General features: G+C 35.2%; 3 protein-coding genes across 3 annotated transcripts; all 3 read left to right on the top strand.

Moving 5' to 3' along the window:
- The first annotated feature begins 2,980 nt into the window (after window positions 1-2,980).
- On the top strand, window positions 2,981-3,549 carry LOC140565691 (olfactory receptor 5AN1-like). Its single transcript, XM_072691734.1, is given in 2 exon segments — window positions 2,981-3,370; window positions 3,373-3,549. Coding segments are annotated over 2 exon segments (567 nt in total).
- Window positions 3,550-6,252: 2,703 nt separating this feature from the next.
- LOC140565692 (olfactory receptor 2AT4-like) lies at window positions 6,253-7,212 on the top strand. Its single transcript, XM_072691736.1, has one exon. The coding sequence runs from the start codon at window positions 6,256-6,258 to the stop codon at window positions 7,210-7,212; it is 957 nt and encodes a 318-aa protein (XP_072547837.1). The 5' UTR covers window positions 6,253-6,255.
- A 2,881-nt stretch (window positions 7,213-10,093) lies between these two features.
- Window positions 10,094-11,098, top strand: LOC140565693 (olfactory receptor 2AT4-like). Its single transcript, XM_072691737.1, has one exon. It carries the CDS (start codon window positions 10,094-10,096, stop codon window positions 11,096-11,098), a length of 1,005 nt encoding a protein of 334 aa, XP_072547838.1.
- Window positions 11,099-13,448: the final 2,350 nt, after the last annotated feature.

Below are 13,448 nucleotides of genomic sequence, written 5' to 3' on the forward strand. Positions count from 1 at the left end.
CTGGACAGGCACCCTGTGGGTCCAAGACCCATAACCCACGTCACCACTAAGGTGAAGCCGGCTGCCAGCTTTCTCCACAAGGAGACCTCTCTGTTAGTTCTCCCGGTCTCAGATCATGCCCTGATCCTAGGTTTGCCTTGGCTGAGCCAACACAACCCCCACATTTCCTGCCCTTAAGGGAAATCGTGTCCTGGTCCACGTATTGTCAGGATCACTGTTTGGACCTAGCCCCCCTCCGACTCATGTCTACCACAGTACAGAGCCCTGAGCCCAAGGTTCAGGTTGTCCTGCCCCAGAGTACATAGACATGCAGGTTGTCTTTAGTAAGATCCAGGCTATTAAAGTCAAGTCAAGTGGATTTTTATTGTCATTTCAACTATATACACAGTGAAACGAACTGGTATCTTGTTCTGTTCAAGTTATCTTCAAGTCTGGTTCTCGAGGCAAGTCCGTTACGTTGCATCCCATTCATGCTCCCTGGTGGCTCAAGCCCACAAGGCAGTTTCACGGCATACTCAGGTTGGGCTTGCCCTGTTATCTAGTATCTGGTTCTCCAGTTCTCAGTTCTAGTTTCCCTTTAGTATCACCCAAGCACAGCTTGTGGCTGTTTAAGTTCTCCATGTGGTTTCCAAAGCGAGACTTGCAGTTTTAGTTCGGTTATTACTCCCCTGTTTCCCAAGCTAGGCTTGTGATTTTCGTTTGGCCCCTTCCCACGTTCTGATCTTGGACCTATCCCCTTTCGCTCCCTGCTCCTCCCAATCCCAGGTTTGTTGTTTTCACCATTTTGTTTGTCACATTCTGTTTGTGTTCCAGTTTTGCCCCTTAGATTGCTGTTTAGAGTCTTAGCTATCTTAGATTGTATCCCTGTTTTGTTTTAATAAATCTTGCTTAGTTTCATCTCTGCAAGCGTTCTTCCCGTCATTGTCTGGCCGTACACGCCATGACAGACACACTAGATCAGAGGTTTGTCTAGAAACAATCTGTCACTGTGTGTGTTTTCACTACATGGATGAGGTGAAGGCAAAGGCCAAATTACATCCTTGTCTAATACTAATGGACAATATGGTCTTGTCTTGCAACATATTGGTGATGTCAGTAGGGTAACAGTCTGACACAGTTATTGCAAGCAAAAGAGTTGCAGTCAAAAATGAAATGTTTTATATTTTATTACCTTATTTTTGTTCCATGAAAGCTTCCATGTTCTATGTTGCTTCACTTATCAGAACATAAAACCTGAAATTTTGGTTTGAAACTACAGTCTAATATTCATTCCTTGATCTCAGATGCCAATGTCTTTAGTGTATAGCTGTTTTTTCATAGAGAAACTTTTACATTCTTAATCAAGTATAGTCGTGTGGGTAAAAATATCAGTCTATGATATTCTTCCATTCTTCTATTCTTTATATTCTTCTTATATATTTATAATTGCTGTAATTCAATTTAAGTTTGATTTTGTTTCATTATTTCCTTTTAATCACACCCCCACACAGACCTCTGTCCAATCATTATATGGTCCCATTTTTTGTGGTGGGTTTGCTTTTTATAAAACCAATCAATGTTACTGCTTCAAGGTGGGCCCCACACTATAATGTATTATAAGTTCTCAGCAGGCCACATAGAGAAAAAAAACACTCAAAGGTCTCATCGCATTCCCTCCCAAACATTACTGCTGTGATGGCACCTAAGGAGCTTTAGACCTACACTTTAATGAGGAGCTGGTAAATGATCAATGACTTTCGCTATAATAAAAATAGCTGTATTCGACACATTACACATTACATTTACTAATTGATGATTGATTGCAGTAAAAGTGGAGTTCCTCACTTCACAACCTTTAGTGTTCTTTGTTGGTGGTGTTTTTGTTTGTTTGTTTGTTTGTTTGTTTTTGTTTGTATTTTATTTTTAATTCCTTGCAACTTAATCCAATTCAATATGTCATTTAGCAAGTTGTACCTCGACCAGACATTACTTGGCTCATATGGAGTCCTTGCTGCTCCAGTTTTAATGGATGCAGGAATCTGTTGGCTTCCACCACACACAAACTCAGCCTGTAGATGGCGACAAAGTCTGTGGACGACTCCTGTTTTTCCTTGGAGGTAACACCACTGGGCACCAGAGCAGGTTTATGACCCTTAAGGACAGTTTAGGGTTTTTGTGTCTGTGTTTACAAAATTATGTTTGTTTTTGTTTTATTTTTTATTTTATTTTTAATTACTTACAACTTATAATATTAAATATATTATAATAATTATTATAATATTAAAGCACACAGTTTACAGTTTCTGCAAGTGGGTATCACTTTTCCTGAAAGTAGAATTTTCTTTCTGTTCTTTTTTAAGGTTTTTGGTAACATTTTGTCATTTCATATCAAATCAAGTTAAAATCTTCCAATATATCAGTCAATTATGTAAAATTGTTTACTATAGGCTTTCTGAAATTTGTCCCTGCCATTATGCAAATGCTGAAAAATTCATTACTCATTAGTTTGAGCAGAAGAATCGTGAAATGTGCAGGAATTAAATATTTGAATATTGATAACATCACAGAATTGCAGAGGACAAATGTTAATGTCATGGTTTGACAAGGGATACACCATTTGGCATCAGAGCAGGTTTATGACCCTTAGGACAGTCTAGGGTTCATGTGTCTGGATTTTAAAAAGGTAGGCAGAGAAACAAGCACCATGCATTTGATACTCCAGTGACCTTCAAACTTATATAAATAAACGCTCAACAACTGTTTTTAACTGAGCATGAGGTCTGCCTCAGTTGTTGATTCCCAGCATTGAACAAATCAATCATGAATTTTAAAATAGAGAACCAGTTCTGCAGTGATGTTTCAAGGATTTTAGACGCTCGATGGATGTTTGCTAAATAATTCCTTTTTAGTAAATATGTGAAGTATTGACATTTATAAAATACAGGGTAGATTGTTTTGCTCGAAAGAATGAATTATTAGTGAAAATAGTACACCATAGTACATGTCAGTTCAAAATATTTCCAAACAAACCATTACTGAATTTGTCTTTCGAGGATTTGATACAGTGCAAAGGCCACTGGTTGTTGGTTTTGTTCTGTTGATTCTGTATATTCTTGTTATGATTGCTAACCTTGCAGCTACATACTTCATTGTCATGGATAAACATTTGCACCAGCCAATGTACCTGTTTGTCTGTAATTTAGCCATTGTAGACATAGTCCATTGTGCAAGTACATGCCCATCTATGATAGGTATTCTTATAGTTGGCTATAAAACCATACCCTATGTACCCTGCATTATGCAGATGTTTATTTTCCATTTAAGTGGGCTGATGGAAACGTTTGCTATTTTTATAATGGCATTTGACCAATTTGTTGCTATAAGTAGTCCTTTGCACCTAATTTAACACGAATAGTCCTAACCAGAATAGGTTTAGTGTTAACATTAGATGAACAAAATGGGTTGATGATTGGGTCAATTCTTGGACCTTCTTTAATAAATCCCTTCATGTATTGTTTAAGAACAAAGGAGATCAGAAACAAAATATTTAAAATTGTCAAAAAAAAATAATGAAGAAGAAATTCCTTTTTGGTCCATTTGACTGTCATTCCTTTTCTTAAGGGCCTTTTAAATTCCAGAAGGTTATTTTTCATTGTTTCAAAGTACAATAAATGTCTAACTTGGAAAGTCCATAAATCTTATGTATTTACTGTATGTGTGTATATGCAGTATACTACATAGGGGAGACAGTTTGTGGGTACCAACTATACTATATATATTTATATTGTACTAGTTCAGCTTTTCTCTTTCCACAGAGAACACAGCAGACAAGACAAGGATTTTTTTTTATAATTTCGGTGCAGATTTACTCACAATAACAATAACAAACTGAAATAACCCACTACCTTTGCAATTTTGTACAAAGAACATGTAAAGCATCAAGAAACTTAAAAACAGGTTAATTTTAATTTGTCTCTGAATCTCTGGCTCCCTCACGTGGGTGGCCGACACATGGTGTGTCGACTATAGTCAGTTTTGGAGTGTGTTAATGATGTGGCTATTTATATATCCATTCCTGTTAAATAGTCTTATAACAGTAAATATATCTTCCTTTTACATTTTGGAACTTTTCATCATTTTAAAATGTAGTTATTGTTGTCAAAGGTCCTCCGTGCCTGTTTAGTACTTGCTTTTTTGACTTCATAGTCATAATTTGCTATGATACACCTATTTCAAGTCAAGTCAAGCCAAGTGGGTTTTTATTGTCATTTCAACTACATACAGAGAACACAATCAAATGAAACAACGTTCCTCCAGGACCATGGTGCATTGGACCATTGGTGCATACAGATCACAAGTGCAACACAGTACAAGTGCAGACAGACAACACTACACAATACAGAATGAATAAATAATTAGGGGTAGTGTGCAATTTTGCTACTAATGTAAGTCTAACTAACCTGAATTTATTTTAATTTCCCCAACTCCAATTGCACACATTGTATTTGTGGAAGCCTTTACCAGAGGATCCTATAGCAGGTCCTCTAGAATAAAAGCCCCAAAAATATTTGTTTATCATGAATTTGTACAGTAGCTATGGGCAGTTTTGGGTTGTTTTTCACCATCAGCTTCCACATATGAGAAAAAGATACTACAATGCTCTCTCCTCTGTCTTAGTCAGACCCTTGGATCTCTTTCGTTCTCCCCTACATAATAAGACTTCGTCCTTCACACATAGTGTCATAAACAGTAGTTTCTTATGGCAGCCTTCACCATGTTTGACGAAGATTTGCTTCTTTTTCTTCTCCATACTCTCCATTTCTCTTCCCATCATTCTGGCACAAGTTCATCTTGATTTCATTCGTCCAGAAGCTCTTGTTCCAGAACTGGACAGTGTATTCTGATCTTTCAGTTGTTGAGTGTAACCAGTGGTTTACATCTTGAGGTGAATCATCTGTATTTCCTTTTATAAAGGTAACTTTTGATTGTAGACTTTCTTGACTTGACTAGATGATGTGGAAGAGTTTTATTCTTTACCAAGAAACTAATTCTGTGTTTCATGCAATTATTTATCAATCAGTCATTCCTGCTCTGGCGGTGGCATTCACACCAGCTTCAGTGTCAGCGATGCCTGACGTCTTTGCTTCTGCTTTGGCGTGACATCCATGCCAGCTCAGTCTAGTCGCCTGTCATGTCTTCTGTCTTTTCCTCAGTTTAGTCTCCCGTCCTGTCTTGTGTCCAGCCTCATGTCAAGTCTCTGTTTTTGTCCAATGTTCAGTCTACTGTCCAATCTCTGTTTCAGTCCAGTGTTGTGTCTCCCGTCCAGTCTTCTGTTCAGCTTTCCATCTTGCTCGGTGTCCAGTCATGTCTCATCTCTGGTTGGTCTCCCCAGTCAGTCTCTTGTCAGGCCTCCAATTCACTCTTCTGTCTGTGTCCCTGTTTCCTCTCCTGTCTCCAGTTTTCTTTGTTGTCCCCTTTGTCGTGTCTTGTGTTTTCCCTTCCTGTGTTTTGCCCTGCTATGTGCACATTAGCATCTTGCTCTGTTTGTTTGATTGTCATCTTCACTCAAGCCCTGCCTTGTCGTTAGTTTTCCCACTTGTCCCTCCTTTGTAGCCCTGCTCTCTTGTAAGTATAGTGTAATTCAAAAAGTAGTTTTTACCCAAATATATGAAATCTTTTGTAAATAAAACTGGATATATCCCACATATTATTCAACTGTTTTGAGTTAGGTGAATGTATGTGATCATTTTACAGATGTTTGAGTTAAATAATTGTAGTAGTAATATTATTATTATTAAGTATTGTTGTTATTATTATTATTATTATTATTATTATTATTGAGAGCCTGCTATATATTGAGCTGAGAATTGTTAACCATTGAGAATTGAGAACAACAATAAACAACCAAACACACATCATCACGTCAAGTTGTAGCTGGTCTCTAGTGTCACAGGAGAGGAGCTATAAACTGTTGCATTGGTGAGTCAGTTTTAGGTAGGTACTGTCAATACATGGGGATATTCAGCTGCTGCCTGGTATACATGAAGGCAAGAAGCACTGTTTTTTATAGATTGTACTTGATGCAAAATCTATAACTGGAATTCTGATTTCTGTCATATATTAGCAATATTTGTGCAAATAACTTTGTAGCCTAGAATTTACTTTTATGAAGCAAATTGAATTATACATGACTCAAGCTTCTGCATCCATTATTTAACTTGCAGTAAACATACTAATAAGTATTTTATAAGGTGGTTTTGGAACATTGTTGACATCATGGCTGAATATACCAATTCAACAACTGTTATGCAATTCTTCCTCCTTGGATTTCCAGGAGTCCTCCCAGAATATTACACAGCTGTTGGAACTCTTCTTCTCTTCATTTATCTTGTACTTGCAGGAGGAAACATTTTAATCATTGCATTTGTAGCTTATGAAAAAAGCCTACAAAAACCAGTTTATCTGATCTTCTGCAATCTTGCTGCAGTGGACTTGGCTTTTGGAACTGCCACAATGCCCAAAATTATTGCAAAGTATCTTCTTAGAGACGAAATGATGTCATTTCATGCTTGTTTCATTCAAATGTTTCTTGTGCATTATTTAGGAAATGTCATTTCTTTCCTTTTGCTTGTAATGGCTATTGATCGATTTATTGCTATATGTAACCCCCTCAGATACCCTACCCTTGTTACAAACCATTCTGCTGCAATTATATGTGTAATATCTTGGGTAATTCCAGTCTCTTGGATGATGGCAATAGTTTTCCAAACTATAGCTTTGCCCTACTGCAACTCCAACATAATAACACAATGCTATTGTGACCACAATTCAATAAGTAGGTTGGCCTGTAGTGATGCAAGGACTGCGAAGCTTTTTGCCTTTACTGCAGCAATGATAGTGCTGTTAGGACCCCTTGCTTTTATCATATTCTCTTACATAGCAATCATCATAGCTGTCTTTAAAATATCCAATGCTCAAGGAAAATACAAAGCATTCTCAACATGCAGTCCTCAACTTCTTATCATATGCCTTTACTATCTGCCCCGATGTGCTGTCTACGTTGCTGACATAAAGGTTCAAATGAACATTGATGCTCGCATCATGATCATTATGTGGTATAGTCTCTTTCCCCCACTTGTCAATCCAATTATTTTCTGCTTCAGAACTAAGGAAATCCGAGAAGCATTAATAATGAAATTAAGAAAAAGAAAGATAAATAATTTCTCAGTCTAAAAGATAAGATTTTGTGTATGCCCTGTATACAGTAGTGATACACATTGAAATATTTGTAGAAATAATATTTAATAAAATAATACAGACTATTGTCATGGAAAAAACATTACATTGTTTACATATGTTTACAAACATATGTACATCACATTTACTTCAAAATTCCATGATGAATGGACCAACAGAAATGCTCCAAAAAACCCTAATACACTGATTTCCATTGAAAGTTGACATTTTTAAGATTTTTAAGGATTTTGTGTGACAGGAACAATATGTTGATAAAATCCTTAATTTATTTCACTTTAAAAATAACACATTGGACATATATTTTTTCCAGCCACCTGTTAAATGTTTGTTTCAGTAAAAATACTTGCCTATTAATTATTTTAGAAGTTTTCTAAACATGAACGTAAGTTTAAACCATATCTGAACAGATGTTACACTGTCATATATGACAAATTATGGTCCGTTTTAACATTTGTAGCCATTAAGGCCACTGAATTATGTAATATCTGTATGTTCCAGTTATTTATTCTTATTTTCATTTCCTCAAATGTAATTGCTTATTAAATACTTCTTTTCTGGCATTTCACCAAGGTTTATTGATATCAAACACAATGACAATAGAAAAGCAACAATGAAAAGCATATTTTTGCATATTGTACTTTAAAGGTATAAACAATGAAATCATTCATATATATATATATGTATGTGTGTGTGTGGTAGCCACCAGTCTACGTTAGGCAGAACTGTGTCATTGAACTGTGTTATTGAATAATAAAGAACTGTGTTCTTTATTTTTAAATCATTTAAATGTATTCTTGTAGTTTTTGGGGCATTTTCCCTTCAGTTGAATTGATGTCAAACACAATGACCGATGTACAGAAATAATTAAAAGTACATATGCATGATATTCATGGCATATTCATTATGAGTGCAGTAACAGTCCATTACAATTACATACATACATATACCTATTTATATTCATTAAATATGTTTGTTAATATATGTAAAAACAAGACAATGAACAATGTACAATATTTTTTTGGTTATCCAAACAAAATGATGCATATGTAAATCACAGTATTTAGTATTGTTAATTGTCAAAAAAGTCACAGACGGGGGGCTTTGGAATAACCTTCCAGTCAGTGTTAAGAGCTCAGACACAGTCTCACCTTTCTTGTCCTACTAGTTTGTAAGTTTAAGCTCCTTTTAAAACCTGCAGTAATTCAAAGAATAGAGATGCATCAAATGAAAAATTAACAAATGTCAAGAGAATAGAAAACAAAACAATACATTTAAAACAAATGAAAATAGGTTAATTCAGTTTAACTGGATTCATTTAAACTTCATTATTAGTGGTTTTACAGTATAATAAAACAATTTGTGACTATGACATAAATCTAATGTATAAAAAAGTACAACTATATGAAATATCCTGCTTAGCTAATACCAGAAATAACTACAAAAACACACAATGAACACATAATGCTAGTGCAAATAAACAGTAAATAGTGAAAATAAGTGCAGTTAATAAAACACAGTAGGTGTCAACTCACAATTAAAGAAGAGATTGGAGATGACAAGTGTCTGAGCCAAACCTCAAGATCTTATCTTTCCATTGTGTACATGTGTAATGTATACGCAATGAGCCTTGCACACATGATGCATAGCATGTCTGTGATCCATCAAAACATCCTCAAGACTGAAAAGTAATTGTCACACATGGTTGTAGAAGTTAAGTGAAAATTGAAGCATGTTTGCGGGCACTGATGAACCTCCTGCATGGATGATAAAAAGTTGCATCGACTTGGATGCAGTATTCAAGCCATTCTTGATTATGGTACCACGAAGATGCAAGATTCTTACCATGACAGGGTATTGAACATAATAGGGCTGCTATAGTGGTCCAGAAATTACCAGACTGGAGTCTTTACCAAATTAAGTTGTCTCCACTGTGAACTTCAGAATTAACATTAGTATGTTTCCTCTTCATGTCAATTCCAAGCACATCTGCTTAAACTCTGTTTTTTTCTTTCAGCACAAGTTACTCTTCGGGTAGTGACTGAAGATGGTCCTTAAAATAATTTTCTTTTATTCAATAGTCCACCTTATGCTTAATCTGATAATGCTAAATCTACAAACCCTAATTTCTATAAAACTGCTGTACATTAATTTATAAAAACACTTGTTAGCGCCTCGCATTGTTCATTGTCCTTCATAACATAGCTAAATATTATAGCTAAATATACATGTATTTGTGTTTACACTGGGGGGGCACCATACATGAAAGGGCACTGCGCCCTAATGCCTGCACTTAGCGATGGCTCTGGGTTCTGTGAAGAACTGCAATTGTAAATGTATGTCTAAACTAAAATGAAATTAAATTAAATGAAATGAAAGCTCATAAATGTAATATCTCATGCACAATACTGCAGTCTAAACCACTGTCTCTTAAACAAGTTTTCAGAGACCCTCAGATGGTTCACACAGTTAACAACACCAGGGAGAAAGGACAAATATGTACTGTCTGGAGGACCCTTAGGACTGGTTTGGGAACCATCTCTGAGGCCTTGCTCTGGTGTGAATATTATTTGCTTCATTAAACAATGCTCAAAGTCTCAGCAGTAAGACTTTAAAAATTCCAGTTATTGCAGGGCTATATCTTCTGTCTGGTGAGCACAAGAACAGCATTTGAAGAGCACAGACTGAATAATTTAAATCAAAGTAGGTTTTTTATTTTATGTTCTAGTTTGATGTGGTTACATGGATAATGTATTTAGTCAATATGTACAATATACAGATAATATGATTGTTTTTACATATGATATATTCAGTTATACAATATAAGGTTCTGGTGTGTTTTTGTCTTTTTTTTTGTCAGATGCTGTCTAGCGGTTCTGAGACATTAATATACACAAACATCACAACCAACATCCCTGAGTTTGTGCTTCAAGGCTTCCCAGGACTCCATGCTCAGTATTACAGACTGCTAGGAACCTTTTTCTTCTTCATCTACCTGGTTCTGGCAGCTGGTAACATTTTTATCATTGTTTTTGTGACATATGAGAAAAGTCTTCAAAAGCCAACTTATATTATCTTCTGTAATCTTGCTGTAGCAGATCTTGGATTTGGGACTACAACTCTTCCAAGAATCATTGCTAAGTTTTGGATGTCAGACAGGGTCATATCATTTAATGCTTGTTTTGTACAAATGTATTTTGTGCATTTCTTAGGAGCTACCAGCTCATTTCTTATGGCGTTAATGGCCCTTGATCGATTTGTTGCCATATGCAACCCTCTCCGATATCCAACACTAATTAGGAACTCCACTATTGCAATACTTTGTTTTGCGGTTTGGATAGCCAACCTTCTCCAGCTTGGTGCAATTACTGCACAAGCCCTTAGTGTGACTTACTGTGGCCCAAACATCATAGCTCAATGCTACTGTGACCATTTTTCAATAGTCAAGTTGGCCTGTGCAGACATATCAGGCATTAAAAACATTAGTTTTGCTGTTGCAATCTTAGTACTGTGGGGGCCTTTAATTTTTATTGTGTTTTCTTATGTGTCAATCATTGTTTCAGTCATGAAAATTTCGAGTAAAGAGGGACGATATAAAACCTTTTCGACATGTACTCCTCAACTGTTTATGATTTGCCTGTACTATCTGCCCAGAACGTTTGTGTATCTGTCAAACACTTTTGGTCTTAATTTGGGAACTGATACTCGAATTATGTTGACAATGATGTGCAGTTTATTCCCTGCTCTTATCAACCCATTCATATACTGCTTTCGGACCAAAGAAATTAAAGACACTCTAATAAAGAAATTAAAGCAAAGACAGATGAGAGTAGGTCGAAAATGTTTTTTAAACAATGGTAAATAATATGATGTGCTGTGAAATATGATATACAGAAACATTTCCTTCAAATTGTATATTTCTTTCTGTTGATGAAATGAGATAATATTTAGTTGTTCAGTAGTGTGTAAAGTGTATGTTAAATTTAATTAAATCATACAAATTAAACCTATACTTGGATATAAAACTGAACCATTTCTTCATCAGCAGGTTATTCATAAAGTTTTTAGTCATTCTGAAAAGTAACATATAGCAAAAATAGTAAGTTAACCTAACAGGACTTATGCAAAAATGTGTACATAGATAAAACATCATCCCAGAAACTTTGAATACATTTCTTAACCAGCATCTTAGCTGACCTGTGAATTATGAAACATTGTCACTTGTCAACATAAAAATACGTATTGTTTATATTTGCTGCCTAAAGTCTAATTTAAGTATAGAAATATATTTTCTCAGGTAACTGGTATACAACACTCTCCCAGTCCAGTAATACATAAATGTATCTTAATATTGTCAAAGTACACATATATATATATATATATATATATATATATATATATATATATATATAATTTGTATCTGTAACTGGTTTGAATTTTGACACATGACACATTGACACATTTGATTGTGCTGTGATTTTGCCCTCTTGAGAATTAAATATCACTTAAATAGCACAACCAGGATTAGGGCTGGAGCAGATATGCCATCTGTGTACTTTGTTTACACAGGTTTGATGGAATCTGATCATACCATGTTAAGTATAAAGCTCAGGACACAGATGGAAATGCAATATCAAATCTAAACGAACTGACTGAACAAAACCCAAGAAGGCTCGAGAGGGCTCTAAATAAAAGCTGTCCAGTGTATTATCAGAATGCTAGCAGCAGATGGCATCATGGAGCCATGAAAGAGTGTGAAAATTTCATTTTATTATAATCGATGTTTCACACCATGCTAATGAGTTTTGGCTCTCTCTGCTCTCTCTGCCAATACTAGTATTTCTCTTCATCCAAATGTAGCAAGATTTATGATAACAGCCCAGTTCACTTGTTGTTTCTAAGTGTTTCTTCATATTTGAGGAACAGAAGGAATACAACCCAAATACCCTTTAAAGATTTGAAGTTTGAACAGCCCCCAGTCACAACATCCCTACGACAGCAGATAACCATGTTAAGTAGTCAGTGTCATAATAAAAAGAGACTATTTATTTGTATAGCATTTTGTTTTTTTTGTTTTTTTTTTGGGGGGGGTGTTTTTTTGTTTTTTTTAACAACAAAGCTATATACAAATAAATTTGATTTAATATATATTAAGAAATCTTTTACAGTAAGATACAACTATTCTAATTGCTTTTAAAAATCTATTTACACACTGATTAATCTAATTATTGTATATATTAAATAAATTATTTGATAAAACATGTGAATGAGATGGCTTTTGTTTGTGTTTGGATCAGTATTTTAGAATTGTTCAAAACATTTTTGCTTTACATCAAAAAGTCTAATATGAATACATTTGAATAGAAGATTAAACACAGTCGCAAAAATGTAATGCAATGAAATTAAATTTAGAATTTTATTATTGTCTCATACCAGGCGTCACAGAAAGTATATATATATGTGTGTGTGTGTGTGTGTGTATAATATATATACACGGACAGAATTGTTGGTACCCCTTAGTTAACGAAAGAAAAAAAAAACACAATGGTCAAAAATTATGGTACCCCTGAAAATAATGTGACCAAAGGGACATGTTAAATCAAGGTGTGTCCACTAATTAGCATCACAGGTGTCTACAATCTTGTAATCAGTCAGTGGGCCTGTATATAGGGCTACAGGTAGTCACTGTGCTGTTTGGTGGCATGGTGTGTACCATACTCAACATGGACCAGAGGAAGCGAAGGAAAGAGTTGTCTCAGGAGATTAGAAAGAAAATTATAGACAAGTATGTTAAAAGTTATGAGACCATCTCCAAGCAGCTTGATGGTCCTGTGACTACAGTTGCACATATTATTCCGAAATTTAAGATCCATGGGACTGTAGCCAACCTCCCTGGACGTGGCCACAGGAGGAAAATTGATGACAAATCAAAGAGAGAGATAATAAAAATAAATAATCTCAAGACTTTCAAGGGATTTTAGAGAGAAATGTGCTGCCCAGTGTTAGAAAGCTTGGTCTCAGTCGCAGGTCATGGGCCTTGCAACAGGATAATGACCCAAAACACACAGCTAAAAACACCCAATTTATTTATTTATTTATTTATTTTTTTTTTACATTTTGCTTCTATGGATGGTAAAGTAAAAGTATTGGATGTTTTACATATTTACAAAAATACATCAGAATACATTTCAAGACCTAAAAGCAAATTGTGTTAA

The sequence above is a fragment of the Salminus brasiliensis genome, chromosome 11 (genome assembly GCF_030463535.1).
Source record: "Salminus brasiliensis chromosome 11, fSalBra1.hap2, whole genome shotgun sequence".
NCBI classification, from domain to species: domain Eukaryota; kingdom Metazoa; phylum Chordata; class Actinopteri; order Characiformes; family Bryconidae; genus Salminus; species Salminus brasiliensis.

What these genes read in the sequence shown, in the direction of transcription:
- LOC140565693 (XM_072691737.1), top strand. Translation starts at nt 10,094, where the DNA reads ATGCTGTCTAGCGGTTCTGAGACATTAATATACACAAACATCACAACC.
- LOC140565692 (XM_072691736.1), top strand. Translation starts at nt 6,256, where the DNA reads ATGGCTGAATATACCAATTCAACAACTGTTATGCAATTCTTCCTCCTT.